This window comes from Athene cunicularia, assembly GCF_003259725.1.
Source record: "Athene cunicularia isolate RWA chromosome 2 unlocalized genomic scaffold, athCun1 chr2_part1, whole genome shotgun sequence".
In the NCBI taxonomy this organism is placed as follows: Eukaryota; Metazoa; Chordata; class Aves; order Strigiformes; family Strigidae; genus Athene; species Athene cunicularia.
Genome location: NW_020799095.1, coordinates 141,774,018 through 141,791,414, shown reverse-complemented (window position 1 = coordinate 141,791,414; position 17,397 = coordinate 141,774,018). Strand labels below are relative to the sequence as shown.

Sequence of the window (17,397 nt, the reverse complement as noted above, 5' to 3'; positions counted from 1 at the left end):
GCAGCTGGCATGTCGCTGCTGTCATTCATGGATAGTGGTTATTAGAAATCAATCTCTTTGGAAAATCAAATTATTTTTTTAATGGATATTAATTCAGAATATTTAATTCTCTGATCATCTTTCTTAGTAACTGAAGCTGCGTACCCAGAGGCTTTACTTCAGTCAATATGCCATCACATGCTTTTTTTCTGGTAGAAAGCCTTCATATGTGAGCGAAACTTGTCCCAAGTACTCTGAAGCATGGAGTTTGGTGATGCTTTCAAAGGTCTCACAAGTTGGCCTGCTGGCTGACTGCAATGGCATGCCCAGAGACAGACTTTTAGATGAGCTGTGATGCCTCTGAACCGCCTGCCAAAGATGCTATTGAAAACTTGGACCATGGTGCAAGAGCAACAAGGTGTAAATCAGGAATAAGAGAGAGTTGTCAGCAGACATTTTCTGTGCAAGTGCTGTGCAGATCCTAGAGAGGGCATGCAGCAATCCCTTTGGTCCCTAACCTGACTTTGAGTGGTTAGAGAATTTGATCGTATGAGTGAAATCCAAGGTAAAATGCCATTTTCTCTCTGGTCGCAAGGGATACTGCAGCTGCTTATGGTTCTTTACTGATATATATGTGTGTATATATATTTAAATTTAATTTGTCAACATTTTTTTCTTTTCCGGTTTATGCTGCCTGTTGCTAGAGACATGTGGAATGTTAATTGTACTGTATATGGGTCTCTCCCCACCCCGCCCTTGTGTCTTTTCCTCTCCCCTTTCCTTTCTTTGTTCCTTTTGTCTCTCACAGCAGTCTGAACAGCGTTAACAGTAGTGATTCCCGGTCCAGTGGCTCGCACTCGCACTCACCTAGTTCACACTATCGCTATCGCAGCTCCAATCTGCCTCAGCAGGCACCCATGAGGCTGTCCAGTGTGTCCTCCCATGATTCTGGATTCATGTCCCAGGATGCTTTCCAGTCCAAATCGCCATCCCCCATGCCACCAGAAGCACCTAACCAGGTACGTGCAAGCATGAGAACAAAAACCTGAGCGTGAGCTGGACTCTGTAACTTGGCTCACCTTTCAGAAAAAGGATCTGGTGTGGTTTTGGGGTACATTGGAATCAGGTTAAACACTGAGAGTAAGGTTTGTCTTACTGCACTTCATCCATCTGAAAGCTGGGCCTCTAGCTGGAGTTGTTTATGCTGCTTTTGCAGTTAGCACTGAAGTAAGGGATGAGTCGCTCACTCTCAGGGGATTTGGTTTTCACTCTAGCCCTGGAGGTAGCCTAGATGCCTAACTTTCAGATACATACTGACGAGAAAGAGCAAGAAGTCCCACCTTACAGGAGGGAGCAATATTCACTTTACCCACTTAAGTTACCAATTAATATCCTGCACAGATTGCAAGTTGTTGATGTCTCATGGCTGTTTGCTCTTTAATGGACAAATATCAGTGCCAGAACAGCCTTCTGACAGCTTTAGTATTGATACTGGCAGCTTCAGCATCAGAAAGACTACTTTTATTCCTCCCCTGCAAAGGGCCTGGAATACTCAAAATACTATTAGCGGCATCATATGAAATTGGTTTTACTGGGTTTTATGGTATCTCTTTCTGTGGATAGGCTTGCTCTTTTTGACTCTCAACTGAGCACCTTGCAGAAATAAGGTTTCTGCATGAAAATGAGAGGTATTTTTAATTCTTTATGGAATTCATAAGAAATGAGCATTTGTGTAGTTATATATGATTATGTCCTGAACCCAGTCAAACTAAGAGAATTTCACTATAAATATAATAAAAACATTTCCAGGCATTTTTTTGTCTGCTGAAGAAAGTTGCTGCTGTGTATGTTCATGGCATCATTCCTATAAAAACTAACTGGCTACCTTTTTTTTTTTTTTTTTTTTTTTTTTTTTTTTTTGTAATAACAAACCACACAGCAACTGCGATATTTTTTAAACAAGGCTGAACTGCCATCTCACATTATAAATGCCATTGTAAATCTTAGTTACAATCAGAAATGGACCTAATATCCTGTTGTTGAGTATCACTCATTTTTAATACACCCTGAGGTCACTGGAGAAGATTGTCCTTTAGTTTAATAATTGTAGTTGCACTACTCCTTTACATGTGTTGGGGAGTAGATGGTTTTAATCCTTGCAGTCAGCAAGTAGCCAACAATACCAGGGTTAGCAGTTACCAGGTGTCACCTGCACACTTAAGCTACTCTTAGACCACCTTTGACAGCACACTGACCCTTACTTTTTGCAGAACATTTAGTAAGTAGCAACCTTAGTGAAATTTTCAGGATATCATCCAAAACAACACTGGTTCATTTAGGCTTGGAACATGTTCTCAATGGAAGTTGATCCGTTTTTAAATATATTAACCTCTTTCATTTTAATAGAAATGCTTTCTTTTCAAATGAATACATGTTCTGCACTGTCCCAAGTCTGGACACATCAGCGTATTTTTATAGATGACATCCTAAAGAACTTTGAACTCACTAATAAAATGAATGTTTTGTTTCGATTGGCTATGGCTAACCTAAGTGAAATGCAAAAAGTAAATGAACAGTAACAAAGTAAACTGGAATAGTAACAAGGTAAGGAAGTTGCTTTTAAGATACATACATCAGTTATACATGCTAGCATCATCTTTGGTTTTCATAGTATCCACTGCACTTGCATAAAAGGGCAGTAATCTACATGATGATGCTATGTTTGCAGATGACGATGTAACTTCGCAATTGCCCTTAGCATGGGAAAACCCCAACACCTCTCTTTGCAAGTTCCCCTGTTAAGCAGGGAAGAGAACTTAGGCTGGTATCAGCTGGCAGAGCATCCTGAAAGTTGATGGGAGTCATGCTGATTTGCGCCAGCTAGGTTGGTATGCTTTCACTTCATTTCAGAAACTGTCCATAAAGTTGCAAACTGATCCAAGCATCACTTGAGCTATTCATGAGCTGTAGAAGGCTGCAGCAGTGTGGTGTTGACCTGACAAGTGTAGTGTGTTGGTATAACAAATAGGTATGTGCTCTGTATGTCTCTAGTTCTGTATACCTTTACACAGAGGAAAAGGTAACAGATCATTGCCTGGCCGCTTCATCTTTGCTTAAGTGTCTTGCTTTGTATGTTCAGCACTAAGTAAATCGTGTGTGTTGTGCTGACAGATAATTGTGATCGTGAGCTTACCAAGAAGCTGTTTAATTTACAGCGTTATTTCGTGTTGTGTGTCTCTAACCAACTGACAGATCTTCCTTGTGGTATTGTGCTTTTGAGGCTTGGTGGTGGGTGGGGAGGAGCAGCAATATGGGCTGCTGTTTCTAAAACACTGATGTCATTGTTTCTAGTAATGACACTGAGAAAGCAGAAAAGCAAGCTCTGGAATCAACAAAGGAAATTAAAAGCTTTATATCTTGTGCAGGTGGATATTTAGCTGATGCTTGCTAGCTACATGCTGTGACACCTGCTGGGGCAACAAAGCCCATTTTCTTTTAATAATGGATTAAAAATAAATAAATAAAAATGGGCTACATAAAATCCCCATATTATGGGAATGAGAATATATGAGCTATGTGAAGCTTTTATGCTATTTTAAACAAGCAAGTGTCACTGAAAATTAAACTGAATTTATTCAAAATCACAGATGGGGGAAAAAAATAACCTCAAACAAGGAATTAGTAGAGACTTAAACAAGATACAGACTATACCAGAGGAGAGATGACTGGCAAAATGAAGACTGCTTTTCAGCCTATAGTTTGAGTAGTCAGTTCTTACAGTTATCACACTCTGCATAAAAAATAGGAAAAGGAGCAATTATAAAACCAGACTCTGCCCTTACACTGGCTTAGGATGATCTCTTTTCTGCAGCGTTGCTGTTAACATCACTGGGACTAAAAGTGTTAGTCAGTAACAGATAGCTCTACATGTGGAAAGGTCACTGTAAAATGCTTTAATCTTAATTAAGAAAGTACATTTGCAGGTAGCTGAACAGCTGGAGAAGCATCGCAGGTCACTTTCTGGAGCAGAACAGTTTCTTTAAATGCCAGGTTTGAGGTGAGCCATGGTCAGCATTGTCCATGGCATGTACTGACACCATGTGAAGCCATCTGACACACCTGGGGAGCATAGAGTAGCTCTCGGATGGACACTGAATGTAGCTGGTGCTGCCAAACCCACACATTGCCCTGTGTAGTAGACAAACTGAGGTCTGAGAGTGTCTGTGATGAAGTAATATGGTAGTAGTACAGTTATTTGATTTAGTACAATTTGATTTAGGAGGATTATAGAAGGAGCCAGTGGACTTGGAGTGAGCACGCATGAGGGAAGCAATTATACAGTTGGATTTTAGAGGCTGCTTATGATTTTGTGGGGATGAAAGCAGAGGGAGAAAAAGAAGCAGATGAAGAAGAGAAAAATACCCTGTTGATGTGCTGTCAAACAGCGGAGGACTGAGTCTTATTGTTAGAGTATTCTGGAAATCACTTTCCCTAAGCAGTGAAGTAGAGGGAAACTGAGTATGAACTTGCTTATGCATGTACAGATTATCAAGCTGGAAAGATTCTGCTTTTGAGGAGACTCCATTGCTTGATATAGCTTGAAGTTAATAGGGGAAATATGTTGTTACAACTCTTCAGTTTTCCATGTAAATGAAGAAATTATTTTACATGAGACCTTAAAAAAAAAAAACAAAACCAAAAACCCCCAAAATAACTGAAATTCATCTGTAATTTATCAAGTATTATAAGTATTTGTTTCTCCTAAACTTCCTTTTTTAAGTTAAGTTTCCCAACAGTTTGTCCCTGACTAGAAAAGAGGGGACAGTAGAGACATGTTCCTGGAAGTGAGACAAATCAAGGAGGTGGCCTCAAGTCACTATTCAGAGCTTTTTGAAAGGCAACTGAGATGTCTTCCACTGACTGTAGAGGGACAGCGGACGAAGCTCTTCATTAGGATTTGGTCTCCTGGGAAGCCCTTGCCCAGGAAGCTCTGTCTAGTAGTTGAAGAAGGGAAGCGTTTAAGAAAGCAGTATTACATTTGAATGGAAAACAGCAAAGAGTGCAAGTGCTCCACGATAACTGCAGTCATTTTATAGGTTAGTAGGACAACAGATGGAAAATATGATCATACAGTCCAGTAGCCCAAATTACAGGGTTTTTTTTATATCCTTTATGGAATTCATAGATACCACACCAAGCAGTGGGACGCTGTCCAAGAACAAGCCATGGCGCAATGTCTGAGACACAGACTGGATACCAAGCTACATATGTATAATGTACATTTGAGGAACTGTTTGTTACTGTGCAGAACATGGTTTTAGATTTCTGCTGATACTGTTAACTTCAAGGTTTTTCTCAGAAGAGGCGGTTTGAGAGAGAGCAGAACCACCATTATCACAGTTATGGAAAAAAAAAAAAAAGTCCCAGGATTAAGATAGCTAAAATGAAAGATTTTTTTTAAAAAATCATTCAAATTAATCATTTGAAAAAGGAGTTGACTAAAATACGTTGAAAAAATTCAATGGGATGTGAAAGCAGAAATAGCTCCGCTCAAGTGTTTTCCTGTGCCTGTGCTCCCAGGTGTGCGTGTGCATCTAGAACAAGCACTCAAAACTTTGTAGACTTTTTGCCCGAGCAGTAACTGTGCAGTTTCTGTTTTCAGCCCCTTTTGTACTTTCTGCTAAGAAATGAAGGGTGGTCTGTGCTTCCCACACCCGGGTCCAACCCATGCATTCAAGACTGTTCTGCAGTCTGATCCAGGCAGCCTTTGACCTGTTGCCACTCCAAATTTTCTTTACACTTTTCTTACAGGAGTTCAGTATAATTCTATCTCCCTCTCTATTATTTTCTTAGCGTTATAATCCTTTTTTAGCAAGACCAGAGGCTCCCCTACCCTGTGCCTTGCAAGTTTGTCAAGATGAGGAGGAGAACCTGTTTCCCTACCACCACCTCTTGCATTTTCTTCAACTACCAAGGTGTTTTCCCCATGGCATCTTGGTTCATCCTTTGTCTAGCTTTACCTGCTGAAAATGTCCATGCTGAGTTAGTGGGAGAGTCCTTTCTTTCATCTCTTTTCACTTTGGAGTCGCTTTATTGCAAAAATAAGTTAACCACTTAGAGTCTTTTTCCCCCCATACCTGACGTAAATTGAGTAATTCTTTGCATCTTCAGAACTTGCATTTTGGCCTTTTCCTATCTGTTTGCTACATACAGCTTTGTTGCTAATAAACCTCATTTATGACCCATTTCTACCATTACTTGACATAATCTCATATAAGTTTCTGGCTTGTAATCAGGAATAGTCATATCAGATGTAAACTCCAAATTCTCACTTGTCATCCTTGAAGCATCTGCAGAAAACAGGGTGGCATGATACTATATTTGGAACTCAGACCCTTCACTGCCTGTCCTGCCATGTGCAGAGTATGCAGAGCCATGAACGTCTTTCAGGCCATAAGCATGAGGTAGTGTAAAAGCTAATTTTCTATAATGTATTTTTCTCTACAGATAGAAGCAATAGGCTCATCTCCATTTAGTGTACTATAGTTATGTCTGATGGCGGTCAACTGCAGCCCATGTTTGTCAATGTTCTTATTTTTAGAGGTTTTTCTCCTGTGAAAGGAGTTGCATTAAATCAAGAATGTGACGAGTTTCACAAGACATCAAGCCACTGCATCACTGGGTACCCCACTGCATACTTTTCATTTCTCTCCTTACCAGCTACATGTCATTTGTTGTAGTTTCTTCTGATCTTACATTCACCTCAACTCTTACTGTACTTTGAATACGAGCCTTGTTAGCTGAGCTTACTTGTACCCTAAACACATTTGATAGGTCACCTGCAGATCTGATATAATGTCAGCATAAGATGGGATATGCGTTATTTCTATAAAATAATCCACCACATTATATGGTTTTAAAAAATTTTTAACAGCTTTTGCAAAGTTCCACTTACATACACAGTTTGCTAATAAATTAAGATGCTGATACTGGATTGGTTTCTCAACAGCCCCAGTAGTCTTCAACAAAATCTTTATGGTGATTCTGTCTCAGGAGACCAGCATCTCCTTTTACGTAGGCAATTAGCTGTACAGTCCTTATATGTAGCTTCTGGTGACAAGTGAGACAACTTCTGGGTGTTAACAGTAATTACTCCTCTACAGTGCCTCTTATCCAGCTATCTTTTATTGAAAGCCCACACCAAAATCTCATCTAGGGTTAACTGATGAAATTTTACTTCAGATGAGATTTCCCTTTCTTTTCAAAATGCCATTCCTTGAAATCTGGGGCTTTGCCACACAAACTTGATACAAGAGTTCATTCTCTCTGCTGTCATAAAATAAAATGCCAGGAGTATCCTTAGACAGACTTGTTTCACAGGTCTTGGGCTACCAAATGATGAATTAGTCTTGCTAGTGTCCAATTTCCTGGCAGTAAATAGAGCCCAGTACTCTTCTGACAACTTTGCAGGTATTCTTGACCATTTCGAAGCTCTCGGTTAGACTTGCATGCACACCCCTACTGAGGGGAATGCTGCTTTCAAGAGGGAAATATAAGAGCACTATAGTTGTTAAAATTGTCCATGTGGTTATTCACCTTGGCCTGTCTCTAGGTGAGTTAGATGCTGTTGTAGAAGTCTTACAGCAGCAAATGTACATAAACGCATGTGATGGAAGAGAAGTTCCTAGCTAGGAGTAAAACGTTTTTGATGAACAGTCTATGTCCTGCATTTTCCTCTGCTCTTCATCCAAACCCCTGATATTTCTCTGTGTGCTGTTAAGAGAAAGCAGGTGGCAAGCACATGCCACCACTTATGCACTCAGCAGAGTACATGTACCTTCATACTGGCTGCTGGGCAGAAAAGTTTGAGTGAGAGTGTTTTTGGTGTATGCATACTGCTCACAGAGGCACATGCATATGGATAATGCACTTTGGAAACCTCCAGTTTTGGTAAGTATCACTTATTTCTCTGTTCCATAATATTTGAACTCAGATGAGCTTTTCACAAGCACTTTTGCAGATAAGAATATCCAAGAACTTGTGAATGTAAGTGACGTTTGCTGCTCCATGTTTTAAATCTAAACTTTGTGTCTTTGAAGTACTGATGATCTGCTTTTCTGTATAAATCAGTTGTCTCAGTATATTGCATGTTTGGACTGTAGGTGCCCCCAGCTCCCTCAGCTGCTTGCTCTGAGACAGCTAACAGAATTGAGACGCTGAAATTGCAATGAGGAGTTGAGATCGCTGCCTTGATTCCCTCATTCTAAAGCAGTGTGGCAAGTTCTCGCATTAAGCAAATGGCTTATTTTGTTTCTCATAGATTTCCTGAACATTAGCAATGGTTTTGAGCAGTTTCTAATTGATTTTTAAAACCCTAACCCTTTGCTTCTCTCATCCTTCCCTCTCTCCTGTGTGTGTCTCTGTGTACGTGCTTTTTGTCTTTTTTTTTTTGTTTGTGTTTTTTTTTTTTCTTTCTTGACGGCTTGTGTATCCTTTCCCTGCGTTGCGGTGCTGTTTTATGCTGCAGAATTCGTCCAGCTCTGCCTCTTCAGAAGCCTCTGAAACCTGCCAGTCAGTGAGCGAGTGCAGTTCCCCCACCTCAGTCAGCTCAGGCTCCACCATGGGGGCTTGGGCCTCCACAGATAAGGTGAAAAACTTCATCTCAAAGACATACAAACCTAATAGCTTGTTATCCAAACCCAGCAACATTTGGACAAAAAAATTTTTTAAAAAGTGCATGGGACGCAGCCAGGATTCCACTCTGTGAAGATGAGAATAGGAACTGTTGCATGCTCCTGTAGAAATGAATCTGTCTGAATAAGCCACAGCAACACTTGCCTTTAAACTAGCTGCTAGGGGGAAGCTACAAATTGGGCATTTTACAAAGGTACTTTTCTAAGAAAAGCTCCTTGTCCACCTTTTCTACTTAAAAAGATTGTGGAACACTGCCCAAATCCAGCTGGTTGCCTGATAAAGAGCATCTTGCCCAGGTTGTACTGTTTGTGGCTTCTCCCTTCTTTCCCGTTAGGTAGCACTCATTAAACTGAGCAATTGGGGTTTGGTTTTGACCAAAACAAAAAAGAAAACAAAACACACATGGTTGGAATAAATTACGGGGGATACAGTTTGTATCAGGGGAGGAAGTGATAGCAGTCTCCATTCTCATCTGGTAAATCCTTGCTGTTGGTTTTTTCTTTTTTTTTTTTCTTCCATATCATCACACAGCCAGAACACGTCATGTTCAAAGGCTGTATGCTTTTCCTCTCTGTCCAGCTACATAGAATAAACGCCATCAATGCAAATGCCTCCAGTATCGGAAATGTTTCGTTTCTATGTCCACAGTCTGCAGGGTACCTAAATTGCAAAGGCTTTTTCACAGTGTGCTGCTTTCATGGACAGAAGGCAAAGCTGCTCAGCCTGGAGACCATGACTGCTAGATTGATGTCTGAAATTTGTTATAGCAAATAACAACTTTCAAGCAATCTCACTTCTGAACCAAGCATTGTATCAATTTTCTGTTGTTTATTTGCAGCAAAGCTAAGATTTTTCTTTCTTTTGTTTTAAGATACAGAAGTTTTCTCCCCAGAACATCAGTCACAGTATATTTTCATATTCATTCTGTTTATATTAATTTCTCTGTTTTTGTTTGTTTATTTGTTTCGTTTCCAGTTGTCTAATGGGTTTTATCACTGTAGTTTATCAAGTGACCCATCCGTAGCTTCAGTTGGTGCAGGTCCTTTCCCTCATTTCCCGCCTGTCTCCCGCGCGTGGACTCGGGCTCCCTCAGCCCTCCTTCCAGACTACGTTCATTATTACACCATTGGGCCAGGCATGTTACCATCATCTAAGATCCCTAGCTGGAAGGTTTGTGTTCCTTTTGTTGTGGCAGTCCTCACCTCCTCATACCAACAGTGTGCACACGGCAGTTGTTGCTACCTTTCGATCCATGTAATTACTCGTTGATTTGCTCTGTTTAATATCACTCTGAATGGGCACTGCATGGTGATAATCAGAGAGCTGAAATCTGGTAGTAGATATTTCTGAATGACCTTGTCTATTCTGGCACTGCCTAAAGCATATTAAAGCTGACAACACCTAGGTAGGAAGGAACAGTTTAGCTCTGGAACATTGGTGAAAGCACTCTGGGCTCTATTCAGCGAGAAAAGAGCTTGTTTAGCACCATCAAAGCGCTCACTTGAGCAGGGAAGTGCAAGCTTGGCATCCCGTTGGCTTAGTGAAACCATACATTGAACAACATGATGCTCTCACTGCGGCGGCTGTGTTTGGCCTGCCTTGGTGGTAGGCAGGCATGCTCTTGTAGATCTAGCTGGAGTGGTTTAAGAATGTGCTCGTCACCAGGGGAGCCTAAGTGATGACCAAAGCTATCTCAGCTCTACTGCCACAGACTGAAAGTGCTCACCCAGCTTGCTTTGCTCTCTTGGGTGAGACCACCAAAACAGTCAGAGTGCAGTAACTACTTTCAGTTGCTCCAGCTGGATCTGCAGGGATCTTCCTTGGCATCAAAATATCTCTGCTCTGCCAGAGCCTTGACTTTCATCCCTGCCAGGCGATTTCCCTGGGAGACTGCCCTGGAGCAAGGGGAGAAGGTCTCTTGTCTGTTGTCCTCAATCTTCACAAGGATGATGTGCAGTTGATAGTAGCTGCACAGGTCTTAGGTGCCTGTGGATGGTTATATGATACTGCATATGCACCCTTGGACCTTCTTAGACATGTAAATTGAGATACTTGTTACAGATCTCCCTAACTTCTCTCTCCAGCAGCTGGAGACTGTTGAGACATACACACAGGGTGGCCACAGTGGTCCTGGAGCTTCAGGGTAATTAGTTGTGTCTATGCTAGAAGCACTTTGCCATTATATTTCACAGCAAAACACTTACAGCAAAGACACAGCTGCTAAGGCAAAGCGGAGTTTCATATGTGTTAATAAAAGCAGAATATCTGTCTGCACAAGGGGCCTCTGTCAGTACAGCTGCCTTGCACTTCTCATACCTTGGACTGAGACACATCAGTAAATTCTGTAGTGTGGTCTTAGCCCATCATTAATTGTTTATCAGGAGGCAGTACAGAGGCTGCCCAGCAGCCAGCTGCTGCCCATGGTGGGGTGTGTGTGACCTGTTCTCAAACAAAAGTTGTTTCTTCTATTTTTATTTTTAAAGCACCCTTTGTTTTGGTGAGGGAAAACTCTCTTAGGATTGGACTTGCCCCTGCAGCAGCTTGCATTTGGGGAGCAGCTGCTTAGCAGTGGTTCTGAGTCCCAGCACAGGTCACTGGTCAGTCCTGCTCGTTGTGTGCAACGTGTGGTTTCTGGACACCCTCAGGACTTTGCTTAATAGAGCCCTGAGTGAATATAGCCCTCATGGCCTGAGGAATTTCTGTTTCAAATTTGGCACCAGTAATTCAGAGTGAAGTTACTCTTTCTTCAGTACAGATCATTATTACAAACTAGATTTCAGCTAGTAAGTAAAATAAGAGGTTACTCAGAGTAATTTGCTCCTCTAATATCTATTAAAAATTCTCCGCAAGCCTAATTTTACAGAATTGAAGATGTGCGTAGCAGCACGTAATACTGTAACTTGTGTACATCTAGAACAGCTGAATCACTGATTGGACATTTATGTATGTTTTCTGCTGTTGTGCCAGTGATTTTGCATTTGAATTTCTGAAAATAAAGGCTTTAACACAATGGAATTTCATTCAGAGAAAGCTACAGTATTAAAATGTTAAATATCTTCATATAAGAATGCTTAGGTAGAATAGGAAATCTGGATTCCCTTTAATAAAGGAGATAGGTTGTATAAGTGAAGATTTTTAATATCCTCAAAATTAATTTATTTCTGGCCTTATTCAGAAAGGCATACCCAGTTTGATACATAATCTGTTGCATTAAAATTGTCCTTTTGCATAGTTTTACATGTAATTAAAGCACAGTTACTGATGCAAGCTATCACTAACAAACACATTTCCTTAGGACTGGGCCAAACCAGGCCCATACGATCAACCAATGGTGAACACGTTGCAACGTCGCAAAGAAAAGCGTGAACCAGAACTCAATGGAGGAGCTCAGAGCGGGCCACCCGTGCCCCCTGAGGATGCCCAGAGACCTCGGAGCATGACGGTGTCAGCTGCCACAAGGGTGAAACTCTAATTTTGTTATGCTCTTTGGTGCAAATGAAGTGGATGTGCTAGCTCCTGCCAGTACTGTTTCATGTGCTTTATGCTGGCACACGTTTATCTGACAAGCTGTACTGGTGTGGTGTTGGTGTGGTCAGTGGAAATTGCCTGGGCATGAGAGAATACGCCACTAGGTACTGGCATTTGCAGAGCAACACCACTCAAAGTGTGTCTGTTTCTAAGCCCTGGTAAATGGTTGGACACAATCCTGGAGGGTTGCAATGTTGACAAGCTCTGCTTGGGAGGAGAGACAGCTATAAGTCAGTGAATGTAGCCTCGCCCTTCTAGACGTAATGATTCTCTTTCCTGTGTGTAACCAGCAGGGTGAGGAGATGGAGGCCTGCGAGGAGCTGGCGCTCGCTCTGACGAGAGGGCTGCAGCTGGATACCCAGAGGAGCAGTCGGGACTCTTTGCAGTGCTCCAGTGGCTACAGCACCCAGACAACAACTCCGTGCTGTTCAGAGGACACCATCCCATCTCAAGGTACCCATCCAAGAGATGCTTTTTTTCAGAGCGTTCCCAGCTCAGCCATCATACACTCACCCCATGGTGCCAAGGAGTTACATTCTAGCACCTGTCACTCACTGGCTTTGTAGTCAGGTGGGGAGAAAGGGGTGAACCTTGCTGTTGTGAACTTTTTTCCAGCTTGGAATGCAGCCTGGATTTATTAACTAAATAGAAACCTGGATTGCTGCATAGTGTACTGAATGATCATATTTTCTCATGTATTACTAGGATTTTAGTATTGCTAGAGTTTTAGTTTAAGGATGCTACCATTTTAAAGAAGATGCTGGAATTATATTTCATGGGCTCATAGAATCACAGAATAGTTTGGGTTGGAAGGGACCTTAAAGATCATCTAGTCCAACCGCCCCCTGCCATGGGCAGGGACACCTTCCACTAGCCCAGGTTGCTCAAAGCCCCGTCCAACCTGGCCTTGAACACTGCCAGGGAGGGGGCAGCCACAGCTGCTCTGGGCAACCTGTGCCAGGGCCTCACCACCCTCATGATGAAGAACTTTTTATATCTAAATCTACCCTCTTGCAGTTTGGATACCTTAACTTGGGCATACCTGGGAAGCTCCAATAAGGTGTTGGGTTTTGTACCCTATTTCAGAACCAGCAGCAAGCTGAGAGAGGCCAAGTTTGGTGTTTGCAGTTCAGCAACTGCCTTGTTTGCTCAGCTGAGGTTGGTTGTGCTGTGCCATCACAGGAGGCAGTAGGACTTGCGGAGGACCTAGCCTGGCACAGCAGTTACCTGGAAAGGAAGGAACCTGATGCAATTATTAAAGCTGAGGCTGGGATTTCAGAGCTGACAGCTGGGATTTACTTTGTTTGCAAAATAAGCCAATTTGTTGCTGAAATCACTGGTACACAGTCCCCTGAGCCCCATGTTGCCTAGTCTGAAGTACTTTTTAGTCACTGACTTGTTTTAAGTATTTGTATCTACAAGTGGTAGCATATGGCTTGTAGGGTGCTGGTTTTGGTATCTTATTGGCAACGAACATTGAGTTTTCACTACTTAATTAGTTCTTTTCAGAGAAGGTACTGAATGTGTACAGTTCTCCTTCTCTTTCACAAGAGATGTGGGCACCCTACAGCAGCTTTAGGGTCGGATTGCTGTAGTGCCTGCCTTCAGTCATGCAGTCTGAGAGCTTTGGTGACGATGACTCAGGCTTCCTTCCTCCTAAAGGTGAAACCTTTCTTAATTGGTGTTGACCTCCAGGCTTTTTTGGTTTTATATACTTCTTTGGTGACATGTACTGTAGATTTACTGATATGATTTATCTGTCTTCTCCAGCTTGTTCCTAACTGTGTCTTTTGGCATCAGTTTCAGATTATGATTATTTCTCTGTGAGTGGTGACCAGGAGGCAGAACAACAAGAGTTTGACAAATCTTCCACCATCCCAAGAAACAGTGACATTAGCCAGTCCTATCGCAGAATGTTTCAAACCAAGCGTCCTGCTTCCACCGCAGGCCTGCCAACCACGCTTGGGCCCGTCATCGTCACCCCCGGCGTCGCCACCATCAGACGGACCCCTTCCACCAAGCCGTCAGTCAGACGCGGTACCATCGGGGGGGGTCCGATTCCCATCAAGACGCCGGTGATTCCTGTCAAAACACCAACTGTCCCAGATATCCCAGGAGGGTTGCCCGGCACCCTCGCTGGGACAGAAGAATGTCCTGAGCAAAGTCCCGAGTCTCCAGCAGCAGGAGATGGTGGGCAAGGTGTCACCAGCATGCCCTCGTCCTCATGGAGCGGACAAGCATCTGTCAACCCTCCGCCGTCAAGCCAGAAACTGAGCGCTGCCGACGAGCAGAGGCAAGTGGTTCCTGAGAGCGAGGGGGAAGAAAGCGACCGGGATGGTGTCAGCAGCCTCGCACCTGCGGGCCAGCCGGAGCTCGATCCCGGAGACCTGAGTCCCGGGGATGTCCCGCAGGGTGAAGATATGCTGAACGCCATTCGGCGCGGTGTCAAACTGAAGAAGACGACCACGAATGATCGCTCAGCACCTCGTATTTCCTAGGAGTGGAGAAGCTGCCAGAGTACTAGCTGCCGAGAAGGAACTGTGAGGAAACTAATTTGTCTCTATCCATTCCAATCTGTAATCAATAAATTTTTTAAGATACTCGGTAACAGACAGTCTGAAAGTACTCTAAAAGAGAAAACAAGGTGAAAGAGCATAGTAAGACATAATCTTCACTGGTGTTTTAATTTGTAAATATCAATGATTTTGTTTCTGCATTTTTTTGATCTGAGTTACACTTTTAATTTTTTCTGAAGGTGCCAAATCCCATTTACCTTTTTTATAACTCTCTTTGTAAAGTTTTAAATCATAGGAGAAAAAAAATGTCAAGTAGTTAACTTCAGCAAAGGGATTTAATGAAAATTTGGCTTTTTTGCAAGCTTTTGTAGAGCGCCTTGTAATAGTGAGGTTAAAAAATAAAACAAAACAATGGGACTTATTTTAAGGTTTAAGTCAAGCTGTAAGGAACAGATCCTTGTTTAAGTGTTAAAAAAAGTTTGAAAAGCAGGAATAAAAATTGACAATAAAAGCAATATATAATGCAAGGAAGAAACCTGCAGTTGGTAGAGTATTTGGGGGGTAGTGGGGGGAGGGAGATGCCATCAAAATAGCAGATGCTGTTGCACAAAAGTAGCCTAGTAGGATTAATTACTAGTAGCTTCATGGTAAATGCATCAGAATAAGCCATATTGGATTGCAGTGTTTTGTTTCTGTAGGGTGTTTTAAAGACTGGGATTTTTCCACATTTCTTTTTTGACTGCACAGCAACAACTCTCAGTCACATGCATGCAGCCTTAACTGTATAGGCTTGGTTCTTCCACCTTCACTTTTTGTTCCACTCATCCTTTCACTGAATACAAACAAGGACGACAGGCTTAAGGCAGTTATAAATGTGAAAACATTTTTAAAATGCAAGCAGGGAGTTCTTAGATATTATCAAAATGCCTTTTTCTGACTGTGCCCAGCAGGCTGGGCACCTTGGAAAGCCCAAATATTTTGAGAAAACACTTAACAATTTGACAGGTGTAACCAGCTTGTGATCTAATAAACTGCGAATGTTTCTTTCCAATACAGGGGCTTGTTTTTCTTAACTTCTTTTAAATGGCAGTTGATTGGCTTTTATTAAATACCGAAAAGAAAGGGGTGAAGGGTGGGGGGTGGGGAGAGATACTGTTTTTTTGATAATACTGGGAGTCTGACCACTATATTCTCTTTTTTTGTACTTTAAGTCATGTTTTTTGGAACGTTATCGATAGAATTATTAAGAGTCGGATTTTTTCCTTAAAGTAAAAGTAAGTTATTGCTGCAATACCCGTCTCCTAAAGCTGATAGAAATATGCAGACACCAGGGCACGACTCGTGTTCTGATCAGACAGTCCAGAAGGATGCCATCTGCCCACCCACAGCAGACCCAGACGTGGATGGACACCAGACTTCCGCATCCAGGATTGTTTAAAAATGCACCAAATAACACATATAAGGGGCCAGTTTCCACCGCACACTGCAGATTTCTGTTGGCTCTAGACTTGCCTACATAACCTCTTATGCTTTAATACATAACTGCATTGGATGTGAAACTTCTAGTAACTGTGTAGTCACTGTGTTCTATATAACATTTTACACTGCTGTGGTTGCTAACCTATTTTTTTTTGTTATGGCTTAAAAGCAAAAAGCAAAAAAAAAGGCATGATTCTTAGAAAATATTAAACCTTCCTTTCTTTGAAAAACAAGCTCCTTATTACAGATTATAATAAACAGTAGTGCCTGTGGTGTAGCCCACCAATCTTGATACAGTAGCTGATGCATTGTGCAAATGAGGCTTTGAGATGGTTTTTGCATAAACAAAAACTGCTAGGAGATAATCTCAATAGTTAAAAGTGTTATTTAAACCTTTGAAATAAATGGATGTAACTGTACCCGAGTACAGCTTTTCACTTGTTTAGTTCTTAAACGTTAGTATAATCAGTAAAATTTAATATAAAATGTTGCCAAATTCAATGTAGAAAGAATGTGACAAAACACTTTGGATAGTTCTATTGTTTGTGTTTTTGCATATTGTAAAAGCAGTGTCACAGCTAAAAAATAAAATGTTTCTAATGGTAAATTATTGTGGTTTAGTTGCTAGTTTGTACTGAGAGTTGACCTCTCCCTGTGCAGTTTTTTGTTCTAAACTGGTATAAATAATTGCTGTAAGTGTGTCTCCCTTCTACATTGTAATGATTGCTTAAGCCTACATTATAAATAAAGAACTGCTGGAAAACTTCTGTATTTCGGTTCTTAAAGACTTTCTGCTTCGAGAGCTTTGGAGATCAATGGTGTCCTTCATCAGACTTCTGAAGATCACGCAGGTTCCATCTGCGTGTGGCAGAAGCAAGAGACAATTGAAAAACAAGTAAATAAAATCACATATAGCTGCATCTCACTGATGTGCACTGGAAGGGTACTAGTGGAACAAAGGTGCGGTGCTAACAGTGGAAATTCACGTTAAATAATAACTGATGACATTTCTCTGTCCCTTGCAGTTGTTATCTGGCCAGGAAGCACAGTCAGCTCGACATATTTGTGCATCTGCTTCAGTGCTGGACTTCCTTTTGCCAGAGGAGAAAAATTGCTGCTGTCAACATTGCCCGTGCTTACAGCCAGAATTTATCAAGCACGCCACCAGTGCCGTCTCCTACATGCCCCTGAATGATTGAAG

At 41.8% G+C, this 17,397-nt stretch overlaps 1 protein-coding gene across 1 annotated transcript in view; it reads left to right on the top strand.

Moving 5' to 3' along the window:
- Nucleotides 1-16,960, top strand: part of MTSS1 (MTSS1, I-BAR domain containing) — a gene marked incomplete at its 5' end in the record, with an annotated part of 117,196 nt that extends 100,236 nt beyond the window's left edge. Inside the window, 6 exons of the mRNA XM_026841522.1 lie at nucleotides 788-998; nucleotides 8,507-8,626; nucleotides 9,649-9,843; nucleotides 11,969-12,133; nucleotides 12,492-12,654; nucleotides 14,002-16,960. Coding sequence (XP_026697323.1) covers nucleotides 788-998; nucleotides 8,507-8,626; nucleotides 9,649-9,843; nucleotides 11,969-12,133; nucleotides 12,492-12,654; nucleotides 14,002-14,699 — 1,552 coding nt within the window. The remainder of the gene's footprint in view (nucleotides 1-787; nucleotides 999-8,506; nucleotides 8,627-9,648; nucleotides 9,844-11,968; nucleotides 12,134-12,491; nucleotides 12,655-14,001) is intronic.
- Nucleotides 16,961-17,397: the final 437 nt, after the last annotated feature.